We start from the raw sequence: 24,851 nt of genomic DNA, 5'->3' as shown, positions 1-24,851 counted from the left end.
GCAGGGGGAGGTTGGTGAAGCTGCAGCTGTCCTGGTCTGACACATGAGCTGGCCATTCTACCATTGCAGAAGCCCGTCGGCTGGGACAGAAATGGCCCTGCAGTATAAATCACGTCTCCGGACTTAGCCATTAAGCTCACCAAAATAATCCCCCCAGTGACTGAATCTGAATCCAACCCTGCTCTGCTGCACTGTTCTGTTTTCCTGCCAAGCTGTTTTAGATAGGATACCCAGCCCCCCTCCTCTCAAACTATCTCTGGTGGTGCTGTTAGATGTTATATGTTCAATGTTCTGTAACTGTATCGAAGGGGGTGAATTACAATGGATTTAGCTGTCAACACAGATAAGAAACACAGGATGATGATGATATGTGAGGATTTTATGTCTTAACTGTTTTATATGTTTTGTATTCTGATTGAAAGCCTTTGTTATTAATAGGTCATGATTTTTTTCATTTCAGCTGAGAGAGTCATTCAAGGACCTCAAGAAGAAATTCAACAACTTGAAGTTCAATTATATGAAGAGAAACGACAAGACAAGGAACCTGAAAGCAGTAAAAAACCAAATCCAGCAGATAGAGATTTATAATGAAAAGTTACAGGTGAGACACATCCTGTTTGCTATGACAATCCAGTCAAAAAAATAACACATTTGCCTGCTATTCAATGGTTTAAATGCATTATTTTTTTGCCTCTTTCTATGTTCATTCTTTCTTTCTTTCTCTCTTCAACCAGGTATTGAAGAAGAGAATGCAGGCTTTCACAGTGAAAGTAACGTCCAGCACAGAGAAGCATCTGATAGGCAGTAGCCCCAGAGAGATAGAGGATGCTGTTAATGAGCTACAGAGACAGCTGGGGGACTTTGACAAGACTGTGGAGGAGTACAGGCAGAACCTGGACATGAGCGTGAAGCTGCAGCAAGCTATGGAGGAGGTGCATGGTTGGACAACACTTAAGAAGATAAATCATTGACCCTATACTTCTCAATTATGGAAATTAACATCTTGTCAAAAATCATCACAAATTTAAGGAAATTGGATATAGCATATGTTGTGTTATGATTGTTATGATTTTGCTGCATGAAGTGGATCAACATGCATTTCCTCCCTTTATATCTGGTAAAATTGTCTCACAATTTTCTGCTTTTGAATTTCAGTATCAGTTCTGGTGTGATGAAGCAAGTGCTACGATTGTGAGGGTAGGGAAGTACTCTTCCCAGTGTAAGACCAGGGAAGCAGTGTCTATTCTATACAAGCAGTTTGAGAAGTTTGTTTGGCCCACTGTGCCCCAGCAAGAGGAGAGGATCAGCCAAATCACAGAACTGGCTGTCCGTCTGCATGGTAAGGGGCCAGATCACACACAACAAACCACTATCTTGATTTTAGAAATAATTCTTAGGGTTTGGGTCAGCTTTTTGGGGGGTAAGGAAATGGATGCTTACATAGCTTACTGTACATAAAGCTGACCAAAAATGCTATTTCAAAATGTAGGGGGATATGTCCCCCTGTCCTTAGTAGAAGTCATGCCCATGACACTGGCATTGAGGACTGTATGAACTGTCTTTAATGTACAGGTGTTGAGGAGGGAAAGAAGTATATGGAGAAAACTCTCACCAAACACAATGAGATAGTGGAATCGATAAAGGAACTTTGTAATGGATTAATGGATTTGGAGGCTAAACTACAGGTACAATTAATTTTTGCGGGGGCCTAGTAATTTTCTTCAGTCATTTTAATGGAAAATGACTTCAAAATATGTGATTTTCCTCTGATTTCAGACTGAGGCTTTGAAGGAGGAGCCTGAAATAAAAAAGTTGGATAATGTCATACAAGAGGAAAACAAACAAGAGCAAAAATCAAACCAAGAAACAGAGAAAGCTGAGATGTACCCCCAGGAGGCTCTTGATGTGGTAAGGTTATTGAGATGGAAACAGGACACTATTTTGTCAGCTTCAGTGGGTTTGAATCCCACTTCTGACACCATCTGTAAACTGTAAAAAACAAACAAGAATTATTTTCAGTATCACAATTGTTTAGTCATAGTATGTGAAATTAAATGTGGGTTCTCTGCATTTGTTGAATGTTATAATGTACAGTCCAAGTCGGAAGTTTACATACACTTAGGTTGGAGTCATTAAAACTCATTTTCAACCACTCCACAAATGTCTTGTAACAAACTATAGTTTTGGCAAGTAGGTTAGGACATCTACCTTGTGAATGACACAAGTAATTTTTCCAACAATTGTTTACAGACAGATTATTTCACTTATAATTCACTGTATCACAATTCCAGTGGGTCAGAAGTTTACATACACCAAGTTGACTGTGCTTATAAACAGCTTGGAACATTCCAGAAAATGATGTCATGGCTTTAGAAGCTTCTGATAGACTAATTGACATCATTTGAGTCAATTGGAGGTGTACCTGTGGATTTCAAGGCCTACCTTCAAACTCAGTGCCTCTTTGCTTGACATCATGGGAAAATCAAAAGAAATCAGCCAAGACCTCAGAAAAAGAATTGTAGACCTCGACAAGTCTGGTTCATCCTTGGGAGTAATTTCCAAATGCCTGAAGGTACCACGTTCATCTGTACAAACAATAGTACGCAAGTATAAACACAATGGGACCACGCAGCCGTCATACCGCTCAGGAAGGAGACGGGTTCTGTCTCCTAGAGATGAACGTACTTTGGTGCAAAAAGTGCAAATCAATCCCAGAACAACAGCAAATGACCTTATGAAGATGCTGGAGGAAACAGGTACAAACTTATCTAGATACACAGTAAAACAAGTCCTATATCGACATAACCTGAAACGCCGCTCAGCAAGGAAGAAGCCACTGCTCCAAAACCGCCATAAAAAAGCCAGACTACGGTTTGCAACTGGACATGGGGACAAAGATCGTACTTTTTGGAGAAATGTCCTCTGGTCTGATGAAACAAAAATAGAATTGTTTGGCCATAATGACCATTGTTATGTTTGGAGGAAAAAGGGGGTTGCTTGCAAGCCGAAGAACACCATCACAACCGTGAAGCACGGGGGTGGCAGCATCATGCTGTGGGGGTGCTTTGCTGCAGGAGGGACTGGTGCACTTCACAAAATAGATAGCATCATGAGGAAGGAAAATTATGTGGATATATTGAAGCAACATCTCAAGACGTCAGTCAGGAAGTTAAAGCTTGGTCACAAATGGGTCTTCCAAATGGACAATGACCCCAAGCATACTTCCAAAGTTGTGGCAAAATGGCTTAAGGACAACAAAGTCAAGGTAATGGAGTGGCCATTACAAAGCCCTGACCTCAAGCCTATAGAACATTTGTGGGCAGAACTGAAAAAGCGTGTGCGAGCAAGGAGGCCTACAAACCTGACTCAGTTACACCAGCTCTGTCAGGAGGAATGGGCCAAAATTCACCCAACTTATTGTGGGAAGCTTGTGATAGGCTACCCGAAACGTTTGACCCAAGTTAAACAATTTAAAGGCAATGCTACCAAATACTAATTGAGTGTATGTAAACTTCTGACCCACTGGGAATGTGATGAAAGAAAGAAAAGCTGAAATAAATCATTCTCTCTACTATTATTCTGACATTTCACATTCTTAAAATAAAGTGGTGATCCTAACTGACCTAAGACAGGGAATGTTTACAAGGATTAAATGTCAGGAATTGTGAAAAACTGAGTTTAAATGTATGTGGCTAAGGTGTATGTAAACTTCCGACTTCAACTGTATGATTTCAGCAGTCTGAGCTGAAAGAAACTGGACACACTCCTGAACTAACCATGGGAGGGAATGGAAAAGAGGTACCCATCAAAACATTAGAAGATACAAGAAGCAAGAAACCTCAAATCCCCAAAACAAGGAGCAAGGACCTACCAGACAAACTCCACCCAGAACATCACAACAAAGTGTTATCAGAGAGCAGGTACCTTCAACCGTGCACCACCACCACTATCCACACATAGTTTAGTTTAGTTTAGTTTATTTGCACAAATAGAAAGACAGTTTGTAACAGTAAAAAAATGAGTATGTGCAAGAAGGGGAAAAAAAGCCCAAAAAGGCATGTTGAGTGTACCCCACCCCCCACCCCCCACCCCCCACCCCACCCCCCATGGACAGAAATCACACAGATTCAGCAGTGTGGACAAACAAACAAACGATAAAATAAAAAACTACACACAAAAAAGATAAAGGAATACTGAGGGTGTAGAACTGTGATGGACATTAGGTGCCTCTTGCATTTTTTTTAAACAACGACGGGGATAGCTTGGCAAAATCAGGTGGGAATGAGTTCCAGATCATAAGGCCTCTATATGTAATTCGGAGTTGAGAATGAGTTGTTCTTGAATATGGGTGACGTCAGTGATGTAAAGTACAGTAAAAGTAAAAATACTTTAAAGTATACTTTTTTTGGGGTATCTGTACTTTACCTTACTATTTACAGTTGAAGTCGGAAGTTTACATACACCTTAGCCAAATACATTTAGACTCAGTTTTTCACAATTCCTAACATTTAATCCTAGTAAAAATCACCTGTATTAGGTCAGTTAGGATCACCACTTTATTTTAAGAATGTGAAATGTCGTAATAATAGTAGAGAGAATGATTTATTTATTTCATCACATTCCCAGTGGGTCAGAAGTTTACATACACTCAATTAGTATTTGGTAGCATTGCCTTTAAATTGTTTAACTTGGGTCAAACGTTTCGGGTAGCCTTCCACAAGCTTCCCACAATATGTTGGGTGAATTTTGGCCCATTCCTCCTGACAGAGCTGGTGTAACTGAGTCAGGTTTGTAGGCCTCCCCTTGCTCGCACACGCTTTTTCAGTTCTGCCCACACATTTTTTTAGGATGAGGTCAGGGCTTTGTAATGGCCACTCCAATACCTTGACTTTGTTGTCCTTAAGCCATTTTGCCACAACTTTGGAAGTATGCTTGGGGTCATTGTCCATTTGGAAGACCCATTTGCGACCAAGCTTTAACTTCCTGACTGATGTCTTGAGATGTTGCTTCAATATATCCACAAACTTTTCCTTCCTCATGATGCCATCTATTTTCTCCAAAAAGTACGATATTTGTCCCCATGTGCAGTTGCAAACCGTAGTCTGCCTTTTTTATGGTGGTTTTGGAGCAGTGGCTTCTTCCTTGCTGAGCGGCCTTTCAGGTTATGTCGATATAGGACTTGTTTTACTGTAGATATAGATACTTTTGTACCTGTTTCCTCCAGCATCTTCACAAGGTCATTTGCTGTTGTTCTGGGATTGATTTGCACTTTTCGCACCAAAGTACATTAATCTCTAGGAGACAGAACGCGTCTCCTTCCTGAGCGGTATGATGGCTGCCTGGTCCCATTGTGTTTATACTTGCGTACTATTGTTTGTACAGATGAACGTGGTACATTCAGGAATTTGGAAATTGCTCCCAAGGATGAACCAGACTTGTCGAGGTCTACAAATTTTTTTCTGAGGTCTTGGCTGATTTCTTTGGATTTTCCCATGATGTCAAGTAAAGAGCCACTGAGTTTGAAGGTAGGCCTTGAAATACATCCACAGGTACACCTCCAATTACATTTTAGTCATTTAGCAGACGCTCTTTTCCAGAGCGACTTACAGTTAGTGAGTGCATACATTTTTCATACTGGCCCCCCCGTGGGAAACGAACCCACAACCCTGGTGTTGCAAGCGCCATGCTCTACCAACTGAGCTACAGGAGGCCCTATTGAGGAGACTCAAATGATGTCAGTTAGCCTATCAGAAGCTTCTAAAGCCATTACATAATTTTCTTGAATTGTCCAAGTTGTTTAAAGGCACAGTCAACTTAGTGTATGTAAACTTCTGACCCACTGAATTGTGATACTGTGAATTATAAGTGAAATAATCTGTCTGTAAACAATTGTTGTAAAAATTACTTGTGTCATGCACAAAGTAGATGTCCTAACCGACTTGCCAAAACTATAGTTTGTTAACAAGAAATGTGTGGTGTGGTTGAAAAACAAGTTTTAATGACTCCAACCTAAGTGTATGTAAACTTCCGACTTCAACTGTATATTTTTGACAACTTTTACTTTTACTTCACTACATTCCTAAAGAAAATAATGTACTTTTTACTCCATACATTTTCCCTGACACCCAAAAGTACTTGTTACATGATGAATGCTTAGCAGGACAGGAAAATGGTCCAATTCACACACTTATCAAGAGAACATCCCTGGTCATCCCTACTGCCTCTGATCTGGCGGACTCACTAAATATAAATGCATTGTTTGTAAATGATGTCTGAGTGTTGAATGATTTATACTTTTACTTTTACTTTTGATACTTAAGTATATTTAGAACCAAATCGTTTTAGACTTTTACTCAAGTATATTTTACTGGGTGACTTTCAATTTTACTTGAGTAACTTTCTATTAAGGTATCTATACTTTTACTTTTAAGTATGACAATTGGGTACTTTTTCCATCACTGGGTGATGTAGCTGTTGTCTGTTTCTTGTTGAGTAGTTATGGAATTCATATGTGGATGTAAAATAGTTTTTGAAGAAAGAGGGTAATAAGTGATTTGAAGTGCCATAAACAAATTGAGCATCTTGAAAATAATGAATTTGAAATATATTCAGGAGTTCAATTTTTTTTGAAAAGTGGTGCTGAATGGTCTCTAAAACCTGCAGATTATATTATTCTTACAGAGCGTTTCTGCAGGCGATAGATTGATAGTAGTTTGGTGTGGTGTGTGCTGGCCCATATAATGTTACAGTAACTGATGAATGGGAAGATCATTGTGTAATAGAGACTGAGAGCAGTGCTTCTGTTTAGGAGATATCTAATTTTGCCAAGTATCCCCGTATTTTTGGCGAACTTATAGGTTATTGTCTTTATGTGTGGTTTCCATAACAAGAAAGTGAAAACACCAAGAAAGCGAGTTGTATAGGCATGATCAACAGAAATATTATCAATATGGACCCCTATATAATTTTTTTTGATTCAGTGACAATTTGTTAATATTAAACCACTTTGAGATATTACATAGTTAATAATTAACAACATTAATAAGGTAATTTAAATATTTGTGAGTAAAACACACTTGTATCATCAGCAAATAATATCTGGGAGAGAACTTTGGATGCATTAGACAAATAATGTATATAAATCCGAAATACAGTGGCTTGCGAAAGTATTCATCCCCCTTGGCATTTTTCCTATTTTTGTTGCTTTACAACCTGGAATTTAAATTGATTTTTTGGGGGTTTGTATCATTTGATTTACACAACATGCCTACCACTTTGAAGATGCAAAATATTTTTTCTTGTGAAACAAACAAGAAATAAGACAAAAAAACAGAACTCGAGCATGCATAACTATTCACCCCTCCAAAGTCAATACTTTGTAGAGCCACCTTTTGCAGCAATTACAGCTGCAAGTCTCTTGGGGTATGTCTCTATAAGCTTGGCACATCTATCCACTGGGATCTTTGCCCATTCTTCAAGGCAAAACTGCTCCAGCTCCTTCAAGTTAGATGGGTTCCGCTGGTGTACAGCAATCTTTAAGTCATACCACAGATAATCAATTGAATTGAGGTCTGGGCATTGACTAGGCCATTCCAATACATTTAAATGTTTCTCCTTAAACCACTTGAGTGTTGCTTTAGCAGTATGCTTAGGGTCATTGTCCTGCTGGAAGGTGAACCTCCGTCCCAGTCTCAAATCTCTGGAAGACTGAAACAGGTTTCCCTCATATTTAAGAATTTCCCTGTATTTAGCACCATCCATCATTCCTTCAATTCTGACCAGTTTCCCAGTCCCTGCCAATGAAAAACATCCCCACAGCATGATGCTGCCACCACCATGCTTCACTGTGGGGATGGTGTTCTTGGGTGATGAAAGGTGTTGGGTTTGCGCCAGACATTTTCCTTGATGGCCAAAAAGCTCAATTTTAGTCTCATCTGACCAGAGTACCTTCTTCCATATATTTGATGAGTCTCCCTCGTGCCTTTTGGCGAACACCAAAAATGTTTGCTACTTTTTTCTTTAAGCAATGGCTTTTTTCTGGCCACTCTTCCATAAAGCCCAGCTCTGTGGAGTGTATGGCTTAAAGTGGTCCTATGGACAGAGACTCCAATCTCCGCTGTGGAGCTTTGCAGCTCCTTCAGGGTTATCTTTGGTCTCTTTGTTGCCTCTCTGATTAATGCCCTCCTTGCTTGGTCTTTGAGTTTTGGTGGGTGGCCCTCTCTTGGCAGGTTTGTTGTGGTGCCATATTCTTTCAATTTTTTTATAATGTATTTAATGGTGCTCCATGGGATGTTCAAAGTTTCTGATATTTTTTTATAACCCAACCCTGATCTGTACTTCTCCACAACTTTGTCCCTGACTTGTTTGGAGAGCTCCTTGGTCTTCATGGTGCCGCTTGCTTGGTGGTGCCCCTTGCTTACTCTGGGGCCTTTCAGAAGAGGTGCATATATACTGAGATCATGTGACAGATCATGTGACACTTAGATTGCACACAGGTGGACTTTATTTAACTAATTATGTGACTTCTGAAGGTAATTGGTTGCAGCAGATCTTATTTAGGGGCTTCATAGCAAAGGGGGTGAATACATATGCACGCACCACTTTTCCGTTATTGATTTTTTAGACTATTTTGAAACAAGTAATTTTTTTCATTTCACTTCAACAATTTGGACTATTTTGTGTATGTCCATTACATGAAATCCAAATAAAATCCATTTAAATTACAGGTTGTAATGCAACAAAATAGGAAAAACGCCAAGGGGGATGAATACTTTTGCAAGCCACTGTAATAGTGGTCCCAGAATAGATCCCTGCGACACACCACACTTAATCTCCAGAGGGGGACAATTTATTCCTTTGAAAGTCACATATGGCTTTCTATCTTTTAGATAACTGGAGAACCAAAGCAGATTGTTCAGTCACGCCCATAGTTTCAGGTTTTTGTCATAAAATATTATGATCAACAGTATCAACTGCTTTTGAGAGATCCCAAAAAATACCTAATGTATGATCTTTGTGACAATTAAGTAATTAACAGCCATGTAGGTAGAGTGAGATTTCTGTGAAGCCATACATCCTCCACTCAACACATGCTTGCGCATACACACATACACACAAACACACACACACACACACACACACACACATACACACAACACAAACATTCCTCTCCCATTACTCCCCTTTTTCTGTTTTGTTGATATTGGTTTTTGTTTCTAGTGTTTTTTTTACTATTGTAAAGAGACTTTGGGTTCATGAAAAGGGCTATATAAAACCAATGTATTATTATTATAATAATTATTATTATTATTATAGGTATCACACCCAGGAGGCATACTCAGAGACCAGCAGAGTGGAGACTATCACCAGCAGGTCGATGCAGGAGAGAAAAGAGCAGCTGAGCACCTCTTTCTGCTGCACACACACCTTCAACCTGTCTTGTTCACCGCTGGAGAGGGACAGGAAAGTCCATGCGCTCCACCAGGCAGGGATCAGGTCTCTGGTCACCCCTCCTCCTCCTACTATTCCTCCTCCCCCTGCCGTCGATTCGGCTCCCTGCTTCTCTGATATACAGAGAGAGTTCCAGAAGAAGGAGAGGAGGAACTTCCCTGGGTTTCATACTTCTAATACTGATCAGGTTGGTCTTCTTACAGTAAGTCCTCAGACTATTGGCTTTCCAATTATCATAACTTATTATCATACTTCATTATCAACTACTAGTTTATTTCTGGCCCAAAATCCCATGAATAAGGGATGTGCATGTGACTATACATGCTATTATTTTAAATGTTTTAATTTTTCTAATCCTTACAGGGCGAGCCTTTCTCCCAAGATGCATCACACCTGCTGCCGCCCGCAGGTGGTCTGACGGAGGGGAACCTTCAACGGCATAACCTCATGACAGAAGAGTCCCTGTCCAATGACGAATATGAGTGCACATCCCCCGACGACATCTCTCTGCCCCCGCTCTCCGAGACCCCAGAGTCCAACATCGTCCTATCAGAGAATGACATGGACCTGGATGGTTTCTGTCTCAGCTCCCAGTCCCACACCATTCACATCAACCAGTACAGCCACCAGTTCCACTCCACACATAATAATGAAAACAACAGCCAGAGCCAACAGAGGATCAGAGAGCAAACTGAAAGCTGTCCCTCTCCTACAGGCGGTCTCAACATCAAGTTCAGAGAGGAGTCCTCTTCTTTTGTCCACAGCCCCCTGACTGCCCCAGCACCGAGCCTGGTCTCAAACACACTCTCCAGTATTCTGAAAAGCAAGGGAATCCCCAACCTTCCAAAACCCAACCTCCCAAATATTCTACCAGTAGGCCCCCTAGGCCTAAACGAGTGCCACCAGACCATATATTCTGTGCATGAGAGCTGTGTCACAGAGACGCAGGAGTGTGTGCATGACCCAAGCAGCGTGATGGTCCGAGGAGCTGCCGCCCCCGCTGCGTTCCCCGCTGCTGCCACCACTCGCTCTCTTAACACGCATGCTTCCCCCTCCCCATTAACCACCACAGCAGTCACACTCACAGACCATGGCCAAGACCCAGACCTCTTCAAGTCCACAGCCATCAGAGAAGAAATCAGGCTGCCTGGTACCAACCGGTCCGTGGGGAGCACCCTAGCAGGCCAGGGCCCTCCTCACTTCTCCAAACTACTGTCTAGTACCACAGTTATGGAGGTGTCACCTGTGACCCTGGAAGTGGAGGTCACTGGATTTCCAGAGCCTACTTTAACATGGTGGGTAGCTCATAGGCATTAGTTGTAGTAATTGACCAATATTTATCTAATAGTAGCTGCGTTTGAAATGGTGTCCTATTCACTAAATAGTGCACTACTTGGGCCCTGGTCAAAAGTAGTGCACTATATATGGAATAGGGTGCTATTTTGGAGACAGACATAGTATTTGGTGCAAGTGATAAAGAGTAGAATTTCATAATTTTAATCAAATATTTGTATTCTTTTTATTCTTTATTAGCATGACAAGTTATTAGCATAAACGGTCACTGCTTATTCTACAGGCAAACTGTCAACCAATGCGTTGGGATATTCTATAAATCAATTCCAAAAGGATAATTCAGGTGGAGAGGAGTGGACACATTGAAAAATGATAAGATGGATTTATATACTGCATGAATAGTGTTACATCTGACATTTTTGGTGGATAACATTTATTCCATTTCATTTTACTCAAATAATTTGTGAGTTTTTTACTAATCTTGTGTTTTTTTAAAATTACTTTTTAATAACACAACTTTTATATAACACATGTTTGATCATTAGTCACTTTAGTAGACTATTGAATAATCTAATTGCTTGGATTGATTGTGTTTCAGCTCACCCTCTGATAAATAGGAATGTGATTTGTGTCTTTCTTGTGTTGTGATTGTGTGATGTATAATTCACTTCTTGCTTCAGGTTCAAGAATGGAGAGAAACTGACCAATGATGAGCACATAGAACTGTCACAAAAAGAAGGCAAACATGCATTGTTCATACAGAGGGTCACTGAGACCGACGCAGGCCTCTATGTGTGCCGGGCCGTCAACTCAAGCGGCACCCTATCCTCTAGCGCCGCTCTTCAGGTGAAAGCAGCTAACAACAGCTGTCCCGATCCCAACTGCCCTCTTCTCAAGCTGGACTGGTACACTTGTTTCGGTACTCTGTGTTTTCTCCTGTACCTCCTGTACTTACTGCTGTTATGAAGAAATACAAAATATTATATCAAGCTTTTCACTGCCAGACCCATTTCCATTCTCACTGTACACTGTATAACCCTAATTTCAACTGTGAAATATGTAAGGCTGCATGGGGTGTCACTTCTGAACCTGATCACAATCACCACATCCCTACTACACCCAAAACACCAACTGTGTGTATGAATGTGAGGTTAATTTATTTGTAGATTAGACAAAACCAAATTATATCTCAATTTAAGTCAAAATATCCTTAATATTATACTTACATTCTATCCGCTTTTTATCTAAGTTAGTGCATTTGAGTCTGTGCCTCTATGACCAAATGACCTACAATTCATGAGAGAATAAGGTAGATTTATTAATAAATGCTAAAAACAGTAATTTAGCAATTTTTTAAATTTCAATACTGTATTACAGTGCATTTGGAAAGTATTCAGAACCCTTGACATTTTTCACATTATGTTAAGTTACAGCCTTATTCTAAATCTACACACAATACCCCATAATGACAAAGCAAAAACAGGTTTTTAGACATTTTTGCAAATCTATATAAAATATCACATTTACATAAGTATTCACACCCTTTACTCACTACTTTGTTGAAGCACCTTTGGCAGCGATTATAGCTTCGAGTCTTCTTGGGTATGACGCAACCAGATTGGCACACCTGTATTTGGGGAATTTCTCCCATTCTTCTCTGCAGATCCTCTCAACCTCTGTCAGGTTGGATGGGGAGCGTTGCGGCACAGCTATTTTCAGGTCTCTCCAGAGATGTTCGATTGGGTTCAAGTCCGGGCTCTGGCTGGGCCATTCAAGGACATTCAGAGACTTCTCCTGAAGCCACTCTTGCGTTGTCTTGGCTGTGTGTTTAGGGTCGTTGTCCTGTTGGAAGGTGAACCTTCGCCCCAGTCTGAGGTCCTAAGCACTCTGGAGCAGGTTTTCATCAAGGATCTCTCTGTACTTTGCTCCGTTCATCTTTCCCTTGATCCTGACTAGTCTACCAGTCCCTGCCGCTGAAAAACATCCCCACAGAATTATGCTGCCACGACCATGCTTCACCGTAGGGATGGTGCCAGGTTTCCTACAGACGTGACACTTGGCATTCAGGCCAAAGAGTTCAATCTTGGTTTCATCAGACCAGAGGATCTTGTTTCTCATGGTCTGAGAGTCATTTAGGTGCCTTTTGGCAAACTCCAAGCCTTTTCCTGAGGAGTGGCTTCCGTCTGGCCACTCTACCATAAAGGCCTGATTGGTGGAGTGCTGCAGAGATGGTTGTCCTTCTGGAAGGTTCTCCCATCTCCACAGAGGAACTCTGGAGCTCTGTCAGAGTGACCATCGGGTTCTTGGACACCGCCCTGACCAAGGCCCTTCTCCCCCGATTGCTCAGTTTGGCTGGGCGGCCAGCTCTAGGAAGAGTCTTGGTGGTTCCAAACTTCTTCCATTTAAGAATGATGGAGGCCACTGTGTTCAATGCTGCAGACATTTTTTGGTACCCTTCCCCAGATCTGTGCCTCGAACCAATCCTGTCTCGGAGCTCTACGGACAATTCCTTCGACCCCATGGCTTGGTTTTTGCTTTGACATTCACTGTCAACTGTGGGACCTTATATAGATAGGTGTGTGCCTTTCCAGATCATGTCCAATCAATTTAATTGACCACAGGTGGACCCCAATCAAGTTGTAGAAACATCTCAAGGATGATAAATGGAAACAGGATGCACCTAAGCTCAATTTCAAGTCTCATAGCAAAGGGGTCTGGATACTTATGGAAATAAGGTGTTTCTGTTTTGAATTTTTCATAAATTTGCAAAAATTTCTAAAAACCTGTTTTTACTTTGTCATTATGGGGTATTGTGTGTAGATTGATGAGGGAAAATTTTTATTTAATCAATTTCAGAATAAGGTTGTAACGTAACAAAATTTGGAAAAAGGGAAGGGGTCTGAATACTTTCCGAAAGCAATGTATGCCCTTCCTATAAAAGTCTCAATCTTTGAAATATGATGGTAAGTTGTGTCAGCCACGTCCCTTTAAATATCAATGTCTTTCAAATAAAGTAATGCTGCTGATATCTAAAAGTTGTATGTATTGTTTGTGCTTTCTCTACCACTACATTGTCATAGCCGTTTTATGGTTCTAGCTACAGTTTAATGCACATTTATCAAACATTTCAGATTGAAAGCTCTGTAGGAAGAAAACTGAGATGTTCAGTTCTTTCATTTTACTAGGCTGAATTATGATTGGGAAACTGTCGACCTAACACATGATATCCCTTCATCTCCCCACACTAAAATCATATAACCACATGAAACTACACTCAACTATAACACACTTAAATAACCAACAAAAATTATCCCATTGCATTTTGGCATACAAATAGCACTTGGTTTCAAAGACACAGTATATCTGTAGTGTTCAAGGAATAACATGCACAACATTACTTGATTTGTAGCTTTGCCTCATTAGCTCACGATTTGTTTTACAAAACAAACCAAAACATGATATATGTCCCTTAAATTAAATTTTTCGGTTATTAGGTAAGACAGTTGATTTTTTTTACTGATAACTGGAAATCTCAAACTGTGCCTTTAAGGTTGTCTGTTCTGCTGTTGTACTGTATGTTGTGGGGTAACACAATCTCTCAGGTCAAGCTGTGCTTCCCTATTCTCCGGTTACACCTCTTCACTTCCATCTCTCCACTCCACTAACTACTTCACTCCAATGAAGATAAGGCTGGCTCCACTCTTGTGGTAGAGGGCTGAGATAATAGCTTGAGATTGGCCTGCCTGAACATTTATTTGCAACAGATAGAGGAGTCAATATGGCTATTCTTGATAAAATCACTAGTATTTGACAGTTAATTTGTGCAGTTTGTTACAAGTGAGGTGATCTTATGTCTTTCTCTGCTCAGCAGACACTGATGGTAATTAGACAATAATTTATTCTGAGACATAGCTTTATTTTGGTAAACATTTGTGTCTACTAATTGACTTACCTTCACCTTGAACATCAACTTGTGTTTTTCAAATATTAAGCACAAGCTCATCTAATTTGAAGAATATATCCTGCTGAACCTACTTGACCTAATCAAACAATGCCATACATACAGTAAATAGTGTAACCTGGTCTCCCCAGCCTGTGGATCTACTCCTCAGTTCCTGACAAAGCCAGAACATCAGGATCTCCTGGTGGGAGAATATCTTTTCCTGGAGTGTGTCATCTCGGAAAGCCTGCTCCGCGTGTTATGTGGTTAAAAGATAGTGTCATTGTAACTTGTGGCGAAGGCGGGGTGAGTTGTTTAATACTACATTAAATAGACTTTAAACGTCACAGGCTGGTTTCCCGGACACAGTTTAAGTCTAGTCTTGGACTAAAAAGCTTTCAATGGAGATTCTTCATTCAGTATGCATTTTATTTTTTATTTTTTGTTGCGTTTATTTGGACAGGGACAATGTACAGTGGCTTACGAAAGTATTCACCCCTATGGGATTTTTGCCCATTCTTAAGGCAAAACTGCTCCAGCTCCTTCAAGTTGGATGGGTTCCGCTGGTGTACAGCAATCTTTAAGTCATACCACAGATTCTCAATTGGATTGAGGTCTGGGCTTTGACTAGGCCATTCCAAGACATTTAAATGTTTCCCCTTAAACCACTCGAGTGTTGCTTTAGCAGTATGCTTAGGGTCATTGTCCTGCTGGAAGGTGAACCTCCGTCCCAGTCTCAAATCTCTGGAAGACTGAAACAGGTTTCCCTCAAGAATTTCCCTTTATTTAGCACCATCCATCATTCCTTCAATTCAGACCAGTTTTCCAGTCCCTGCCGATTTAAAACATCCTCACAGCATGATGCTGCCACCACCATGCTTCACTGTGAGGATGGTGTTCTCGGGGTGATGAGAGGTGTTGGGTTTGCGCCAGACATAGCGTTTTCCTTGATGGCCAAAAAGCTAAATTTTAGTCTCATCTGACCAGAGCACCTTCTTCCATATGTTTGGGGAGTCTCCCACATGCCTTTTGGCGAACACCAAATGTTTTTGCTTATTTTTTTCTTTAAGCAATGGCTTTTTTCTGGCCACTCTTCCGTAAAGCCCAGCTCTGTGGAGTGTACGGCTTAATGTGGTCCTATGGACAGATACTCCAATTTCCGCTGTGGAGATTTGCAGCTCCTTCAGGGTTATCTTTGGTCTCTTTGTTGCCTCTCTGATTAATGCCCTCCTTGCCTGGTCGGTGAGTTTTTGTGGCCGGCCCTCTCTTGGCAGGTTTGTTGTGGTGCCATATTCTTTCCATTTTTTAATAATGGATTTGGTGGTGCTCCGTGGGATGTTCAAAGTTTCTGATATTTTTTTATAACCCAAACCTGATCTGTACTTCTCCACAACTTTGTCCCTGACCTGTTTGGAGAGCTCCTTGGTCTTCATGGTGTCGCTTGCTTGATGGTGCCCCTTGCTTAGTGGTGTTGCAGACTCTGGGGCCTTTCAGAACAAGTGTACAGTGGGGAAAAAAAGTATTTAGTCAGCCACCAATTGTGCAAGTTCTCCCACTTAAAAAGATGAGAGAGGCCTGTAATTTTCATCATAGGTACACGTCAACTATGACAGACAAAATGAGAACAAATAATCCAGAAAATCACATTGTAGGATTTTTAATGAATTTATTTGCAAATTATGGTGGAAAATAAGTATTTGGTCAATAACAAAAGTTTCTCAATACTTTGTTATATAGCCTTTGTTGGCAATGACCCAGGTCAAACGTTTTCTGTAATTCTTCACAAGGTTTTCACACACTGTTGCTGGTATTTTGGCCCATTCCTCCATGCAGATCTCCTCTAGAGCAGTGATGTTTTGGGGCTGTCGCTGGGCAACACGGACTTTCAACTCCCTCCAAAGATTTTCTATGGGGTTGAGATCTGGAGACTGGCTAGGCCACTCCAGGACCTTGAAATGCTTCTTACGAAGCCACTCCTTCGTTGCCCGGGCGGTGTGTTTGGGATCATTGTCATGCTGAAAGACCCAGCCACGTTTCATCTTCAATGCCCTTGCTGATGGAGGGAGGTTTTCACTCAAAATCTCACGATACATGGCCCCATTCATTCTTTCCTTTACACGGATCAGTCGTCCTGGTCCCTTTGCAGAAAAACAGCCCCAAAGCATGATGTTTCCACCCCCATGCTTCACAGTAGGTATGGTGTTCTTTGGATGCAACTCAGCATTCTTTGTCCTCCAAACACGACGAGTTGAGTTTTTACCAAAAAGTTATATTTTGGTTTCATCTGACCATATGACATTCTCCCAATCCTCTTCTGGATCATCCAAATGCACTCTAGCAAACTTCAGACGGGCCTGGACATGTACTGGCTTAAGCAGGGGGACACGTCTGGCACTGCAGGATTTGAGTCCCTGGCGGCGTAGTGTGTTACTGATGGTAGGCTTTGTTACTTTGGTCCCAGCTCTCTGCAGGTCATTCACTAGGTCCCCCCGTGTGGTTCTGGGATTTTTGCTCACCGTTCTTGTGATCATTTTGACCCCACGGGGTGAGATCTTGCGTGGAGCCCCAGATCGAGGGAGATTATCAGTGGTCTTGTATGTCTTCCATTTCCTAATAATTGATCCACAGTTGATTTCTTCAAACCAAGCTGCTTACCTATTGCAGATTCAGTCTTCCCAGCCTGGTGCAGGTCTACAATTTTGTTTCTGGTGTCCTTTGACAGCTCTTTGGTCTTGGCCATAGTGGAGTTTGGAGTGTGACTGTTTGAGGTTGTGGACAGGTGTCTTTTATACTGATAACAAGTTCAAACAGGTGCCATTAATACAGGTAACGAGTGGAGGACAGAGGAGCCTCTTAAAGAAGAAGTTACAGGTCTGTGAGAGCCAGAAATCTTGCTTGTTTGTAGGTGACCAAATACTTATTTTCCACCATAATTTGCAAATAAATTCATTAAAAATCCTACAATGTGATTTTCTGGATTTTTTTTCCTCAATTTGTCTGTCATAGTTGACGTGTACCTATGATGAAAATTACAGCCCTCTCTCATCTTTTTAAGTGGGAGAACTTGCACAATTGGTGGCTGACTAAATACTTTTTTCCCCCACTGTATATATACTGAGATCATGTAACAGATCACGTGACACTTAGATTGCACACAGGTGGACTTTATTTAACTAATTATGTGACTTCTGAAGGTAATTGGATGCACCAGATCTTATTTAGGGGCTTCATAGCAAAGGGGGTGAATACATACGCACGCACTTCTTTTCCGTTATTCATTTTTTAGAATTTTTTGAAACAAGTTATTTTTTTCATTTCACTTCAACAATTCGGAATATTTTATGTATGTCCATTACATGAAATCCAAATAAAAATCTATTTAAATTACAGGTTGTAATGCAACAAAATAGGAAAAACGCAAAGGGGGATGAATACTTTTGCAAGGTCTTATAACACTTTTGCAAGGTACTATATAACAAAAACATAAGTCTCAGAAATGAGAAGTGATGCCTTGCACCAGATTTAGCTAACAGCTAAATACGTCTGCAGTTCCCGGGCAGGTGAACATTTAAACTTGAAAACATTATACACAAAAGTATAACATACAGACAATTTAAAAACAGAAGTCAGGCTTGTAAAATTACATTATTGAACTTTACATGACAGTTTTATTGAATGTTATGTGAAAACCAATTAACACCATTTTCCACACAAAAAAGGTCAGGACATACAGGCAAATTTCTAAACAGAAGTCAACATTACACATAAAAGTCATTTGCTCATATTACTGTTGGACCTGATAATATTTTAGTTGTAAAACACATAAACACATAAATCCAGGACTACGCTTAATATGTGTCTGGGAAACTGTCCCTACATGTTTGGGGGGTGCATTTAGCCTACCTACAGCTAATCCAAAGAGGATCTTCCATGAACAGATGAACTTTATTACCCCACAAAGTCTGATTTAAAGCCAAAGTAACACTCATGTTCTGCTAAAGAGGAGTGTTGTTGTGCCAGAGTCTGGGAAGTATGTGTGTGTTGCTAAGAATGAAAGGTGAAGTCTGGTGTTCTGCCAAAGTGATAGTCAGTGGTAGTCACAGATAAACCCTTACATTATTTAAAATCCTCTACGTGTTTGAAATAAGAAATAAAAGTTACTATTTTCTATAACCTGAGTATAACTGTCTACAAATATGAATTTGGGACATGTGATCCCTAAACCAACTATAGTAAGGGCAGTTTGTCTTAATGCTATTAAGAAATGTGACTTCTCAACTTCTGAAATCTGTGTTCCCCTGGCAGGGCCGAGCCAAAGTGTCTCAAAGCCCAGGCAGTCGCTATGATCAACACACTGAAAATCCAGATGGGAAAACACTACATTCATCCTCAACAAGATAAAAAGTCAAGAGGAGTCAGGGGACTTAAATAAATAAATAATGTATTGATTGGAGTTTGAAAGACTGCCATTAAATAAATTTTTATTAATACTGTTGTGATGTATTGTCCAATACATATCGGTATGTGTTATTGGAGATACTTTTTTGGAGAGCTGTCTATTTCAGTCTTTATTACATTTTACATTTACATTTTAGTCATTTAGCAGACGCTCTTATCCAGAGCGACTTACAGTTAGTGAATACATTATTTATTTTTATACTGGCCCCCCGTGGGAATCGAACCCACAACCCTGGCGTTGCAAACACCATGCTCTATCAACTGAGCTACATCCCTGCCGGCCATTCCCTCCCCTACCCTGGACAAATTGTGCGCCGCCCATGAGTCTCCCGGTCACGGCCGGCTGCGACAGAGCCTGGATTCGAACCAGGATCTCTAGTGGCACAGTTAGCACTGCGATGCAGTGCCTTAGACCACTGCGCCACTCAGGAGATGTTTATGTTTTGAAGAATAATCTGTGAGTGAGCATGTTAATTGTGGGAATATATGACACTGAGAAATCATTAGATACAGACTGAGAAATATTTTATAGGTACAGACTATGATGCAGACTTTGTATATAAAGACAGGAAAACTTACACGTACTAACATAGCTGCCACAAGTATTTAGCAGCCATATGTAAACAATGCCCCTGTCCCTCTGATGGCATCATTTGTTCCAGTCTAGCTTCTGATGTGATGGGGGTAGCCCAGGACTTGAGTGACAGGCACAGCCTCACTTTCCATTTGGTCAATAAATTAATGGCAGTAGGTACTTTTACATTTTATAACAGAAATTGACATAGTGGTAGCATTTGGGGATATGAAAGGTTGTTTTTATTCAAAGGACAGTCATTCAAAGCTACATTTTGTGTTAAAAGTAAGGCTGATGAACAGTGCCTGGACAATGTTAAGTAAAGTGAGTGACAGGTGTGGGCTTGCATAAAATGGCTTCCAATCTCCAATCATCCCCTCTGGGTGGCAGACCAATGAGGAGAGCAGATGCACTGATGATGCTGATTTGCCCAGGGGTATAAAAAGTAACACAACCATATTGTCACTTCTGAGCAGTTGGAGCATTCCCAGCCTTGCCTCGGGTGTAGGGATTGCATAGGAAAAAGAGCAAAACTACACAGCTACACTGTGTGGTTTTGTTTTTTTGGGTTTCTTTGAGGCTAAACTGTTCTCACATTGGATTTTCTGACATTTCTGGATAAGGAGATTGTTTCTGAAGAAATACAATTTCTGGGCTTCGCCCCATCAAATCTAGGCACTCTTGTGGATACAAGTAAGTAACTTTAGTTCATTAAACTTTGGCCTGTTCCAATGCAGTGTTTGTCAATTATTATTGTGTTATTATCTGTATATACTAATTCCCAAATAATAACAGGTGACAACTGGTGATTTCCGCCCAATTAGGGACAAGTGTCTCAAAATATATTATGGGAATAATTTAACATTAAGAGTTTTATTTTAAATATATAAATTATTAACAACTAATGCTTATCATTTTCAAGGTTATTTCTATATGGTGCAATGATTAGAGAAGCTCCCAGAATAGCCCCTGATAGCATTAGAGTGGTGTCCCAGCTGGGTCGCAATGTCTTTTTAAGGAAATCAGCAGCAGGGCTATCAGTTGCACCTCCAGTTATGTGCCACATGGTGACTGTCAGTCAAGCCCTGTACAGAGTATTTTTAGAGTCTGCCATTTGTGTTACATGTCTCATCTGAAGTTTACAGTTTTGGATAGTTTTCATACAATATGAAAACTATCGATGTGATGAAGGCTATAATTGATTGATAAGGCAATGTCTTAGTTAATTGTTGAGCCAATGTATACTTTCTGAACAGTATATACTGTGGCCATTGTTTAATGATTTGTCCTGCCATTGAGATCACTAAAAGGACTATGGAGGTTTCTCGAGGTCAAGTTTTTCAAAGTTGTACTTTCTGACGTGATATATATCCAGATGATGAAGAATATTTGTTCTCAGCTAGCTTCATTTATTTTCCCTTCAATGGAAGTTGTGATCTTGTGTTTCATTAAGGCCTAGGGAATCTACACTGAGTGTACAAAACATTAGGAACACCTGACCTGGCCTTTCCATGACAAAGACTAATCAGTGTAGATTAAGGGGTTAAAGAAGGATTTAATTGAGACAAGGATTGTGTATGTGTGCCATTCAGAAGTTGAAAGGGCAAGACAAAAGATGTAAGTGCCTTTGAACGAGGTATGGTGGTAGGTGCCAGTCACACCGGTTTGAGTGTTTCAAGAACTGCAATGCTGCTGAGTTTTTCACGTTCAACAGTTTCCCGTGTTTATCAAGAATGGTCCACCACCCAAAGGACATCCAGCAAACTTGACACAACTGTGGGAAGCATTGGAGTCCACATTGGCCAGCATACCTGTGGAACGCTTTCGACACCTTGTAGAGTCCATGCCCCGATGAATTGAGGCTGCTCTGAGGGCAAAAGGGGTGCAACTCAATATTAGGAAGGTGTTCCTAATGTTCTGTACAGTCAGTGTATATTCAATGTGCGTAGGTATCTAAGGATTAAAGGTAATGTGATACAATAGGGCTTAATGACTCATATGTTTGGTTGAATAATGTATGCCAGTATAATTCTGGATTCTAGGCCTGTACTGGATTGAAAGTACAGGCCTACTGAGTTTAAGCTGTTCTATCTATAGGCCTAAACAAGTTCTACAAATGTAAAGCTTTAACCTTGCAGTGTTTTGAACAATGGAAATTGTTGGATAAGACACATCATCTTTATAAATTCATGACTGGTTTATTAATACTTGATTCCAAAACCTCATGTTGATACCTTATCCAGCTATTATTTAAAGATGATTTAATGTATTGTGTTGTATCTGTAACTGTAAAAAAAATACAGACATCTTAGGACTTTAACATAGGCCCAGTCAAGGGATATGTTTTGTATAGCCCTAGTGTAACTGTAGGCCTAACAGCTGACATTTTTAGACTTAAACATCAAGGGACGTCAATGGATATGTCCTGTTCAGTTGAAGTTATAAAGCATCTATAACACGTATTAGTTACCTTAGGTAACACTTTCCTTACCCTAAGTACAGTGTACGTACAGTGTAACATTGAGTAATTACAGTACTTGTTACACTCTTCATACAGAAATACTTATACAGTAATGAGGGCACTTTAACATGTTACCTTACCTTGAAATATAACAACATTGATAATTTGACTGTAAGTCCTTGAAAGTTGGCCAGCTGTTAATTAATTGTGTGTGTGTAAAGCACAGATCTCCTGAGTGGTAGCTAGCTAGCTTCCAGTTGTTACTGTCTTGTCTGTGAGCTGTCACAGGGAGCTGTGGCCCTGGTGTTTGACCTAACACCCAGACCCCATGGAGCCTCTGATAGCTCAAGTGACAGGACGCAGTAAGCCAGGTGCTGGATATGACACAAGTCATTAGACTCTCACTGGCTAAAAATACGCTCTGGGTTCATTTGATGTATGCATTTTTTTGCAGATGTAAAATATGTAAAATTAAAAACTCCTCTTCATTGGTTAGGTGATGTGACACAAGTGACATAAGGCTCTCAGAGGCTAAAAATATAGTTCAAATGTAGTATATGCTTTGCGGGGATTGTGCCATAAAACTACTGTAAAAGATGTAAAAGAAAGGTATATTATTCTTCATTGGTTTGGTGATGTGACATAAGCAGGGTGAGTTTCCCAGACAGCGATTAAGCCTAGTCCTGGAATAAAAAGCCCATTCAATGGAGAATCTCCATTGGCAATGCTTTTTAGTTCTGGATTAGGCTTAGTCTGAGTCTGGGAAACCTGCCCTCAGTGGCTAAAAATAAGCTCTGAGCTTAAATGTGTGGGTGAGTTTTGTTTAGGGATTTTACCATACAACTACTGTAAAATACTACTGTAGTCCCGTGTAGCTCAGTTGGTAGAGCATTGCGCTTGCAACGCCAGGGTTGTGGGTTCGATTCCCATAGGGGACCAGTATGAAAAAGAAAGAAAAAATATATGCACTCACTAACTGTAAATCGCTCTGGATAAGAGCGTCTGCTAAATGACTAAAATGTAAAAAATGTAAAAGATCAGAAAGGTAGATTTATGGTGTATGAGTGGTTTGGTGATGTTCTGCTTTGTTGTATCTCTTAGGGTGCCGTCCACAATGTCTACTCAGGCGCCAACATTTACACAGCCGCTGCAAAGCGTTGTGGCACTAGAGGGTAGTGCTGCAACGTTTGAAGCTCAAGTCAGTGGTAAGGAGATCTCTTATGTTCTTTTTAAACTGTACCTCACAGATATAGCTGACTGTCCAAACATAGATATGAATGTGTTGAATCATTGATGTAAAACCACATACAGATATAAAGCCTTTGCACAGCAATATTTTATGAAGTGATTACACAAGTAATATGTTCCCCAGACACAGATTAAGCCTAGTCCTGGAGTAAAAAGCTTTTGTAATGGAGAATCTCCATTGAAAATGCTTTTTAGTTCTGGAACTAGGCTTAATCTGTGTCTGGGAAGCCTGCCCAATGTGATATTGCTGGCCTTTTCTCAACTTTGCTCTGAATTGTAACTGCTTGCTATGAGTTTAACCAAATTCATCATCAGCTCTGCTGTGCTGACTAGAATGTTGACTTGATCTAAAGGTTCTCCAGTTCCTGAGGTGAGCTGGTTCCGTGATGGCCAGGTTCTTTCCGCTGCCGCTCTGCCCGGCGCACAGATCTCGTTCAGCGATGGCCGCGCTGTTCTGATGATCCCTGCTGTGACAGCCGCACACAGTGGAAGATTTTCTGTCAGAGCCACCAATGGTGCTGGACAAGCCACTAGCACCGCTGAACTTCTCGTTACAAGTGAGAGAACCAGAGTTGATAAAACAGTGATGTTTGCTTTGTTTGAGGTTGTTCTAGCTAGCCAATACTTTGGCTTGCCGTTTTAGACAGTGTCCTGCATCATACTAAAGAGTCATCATGGCTGCAAACATAAAGGGCAGCCAAAGATATCATAGTAATAATTAATAAAGTTCTAGAAGCAGCCTCTCCAATTGAAGTGACTGACCACAAGTACTGTAGGCCGAATGCCCCTTCATTAAATTAAAATTAATAGCTACTTCTGTCTTTTCTGACTTGTTCGATTAACAGCACTTAATTTCAGTGATGAGAGTGGTTGCTGCAGTGTTGTTTACATTTTACTCATCCAATAATGAGAACCAATATTGAATTAGGAAACTGCTGTTTATACCTAAGATGGCCATGTTTTGGAGCTATGTTTCTAAATGGAGCTATGCTTGTTTGTGTGTGATTTTTTTCAGTTTAAGGATTACATTTAAAGTTGGATAAAGTTGTTCTTCAGATTTACCTGCTAGTGAGCTCAATCACGATCACTGTACTGTAACTATTCATAGTGACTAAACTACATCCTCAAGTCAACTTCTTGAGTTGTCCAATCGAAGTAGCACCCAATTGAAATAGATTTGTCATCATCTTGCCCTCCAGAACCACCCTAGACTCAGGTGTAGATGTAACATAGTAAATGTAAATCTAAGACACTCAAATTAGTATGTTATGTTACGTAGGGTATGTATTAATTTGTGGATGTCCATCATCCATTTCGTATATGTTACGAATTACAATTTGTATGGTATGTTATGAATTTGCAATACGTATGATATGTTATGAATTCCAATTTGTTGTGGCTAACGTTAGCTAGGTAGCTAACTTTAG

The 24,851-nt window shown here is 40.5% G+C and overlaps 2 protein-coding genes across 2 annotated transcripts in view; both read left to right on the top strand.

Annotated features, from left to right (window-relative positions):
• The window catches only part of LOC311143998 (coiled-coil domain-containing protein 141-like), a gene marked incomplete at both ends in the record, with an annotated part of 41,114 nt that extends 29,405 nt beyond the window's left edge, over nucleotides 1-11,709 (top strand). Inside the window, 9 exons of the mRNA XM_084179910.1 lie at nucleotides 461-601; nucleotides 735-932; nucleotides 1,156-1,339; nucleotides 1,573-1,685; nucleotides 1,777-1,908; nucleotides 3,736-3,920; nucleotides 9,316-9,637; nucleotides 9,814-10,745; nucleotides 11,424-11,709. Coding sequence (XP_084036036.1) covers nucleotides 461-601; nucleotides 735-932; nucleotides 1,156-1,339; nucleotides 1,573-1,685; nucleotides 1,777-1,908; nucleotides 3,736-3,920; nucleotides 9,316-9,637; nucleotides 9,814-10,745; nucleotides 11,424-11,709 — 2,493 coding nt within the window. The remainder of the gene's footprint in view (nucleotides 1-460; nucleotides 602-734; nucleotides 933-1,155; nucleotides 1,340-1,572; nucleotides 1,686-1,776; nucleotides 1,909-3,735; nucleotides 3,921-9,315; nucleotides 9,638-9,813; nucleotides 10,746-11,423) is intronic.
• An 11,581-nt stretch (nucleotides 11,710-23,290) lies between these two features.
• LOC311143997 (titin-like) overlaps nucleotides 23,291-24,851 on the top strand; it is a gene marked incomplete at both ends in the record, with an annotated part of 179,483 nt that continues 177,922 nt past the window's right edge. The window contains 2 exons of the mRNA XM_084179909.1: nucleotides 23,291-23,381; nucleotides 23,778-23,981. Coding sequence (XP_084036035.1) covers nucleotides 23,291-23,381; nucleotides 23,778-23,981 — 295 coding nt within the window. The remainder of the gene's footprint in view (nucleotides 23,382-23,777; nucleotides 23,982-24,851) is intronic.

The sequence above is a fragment of the Coregonus lavaretus genome (genome assembly GCF_964263955.1).
Source record: "Coregonus lavaretus genome assembly, chromosome: 16".
Classification (NCBI taxonomy): Eukaryota; Metazoa; Chordata; class Actinopteri; order Salmoniformes; family Salmonidae; genus Coregonus; species Coregonus lavaretus.
Note: the sequence above shows the minus strand (reverse complement) of the source record. Positions and strands in the feature narration are given on the sequence as shown.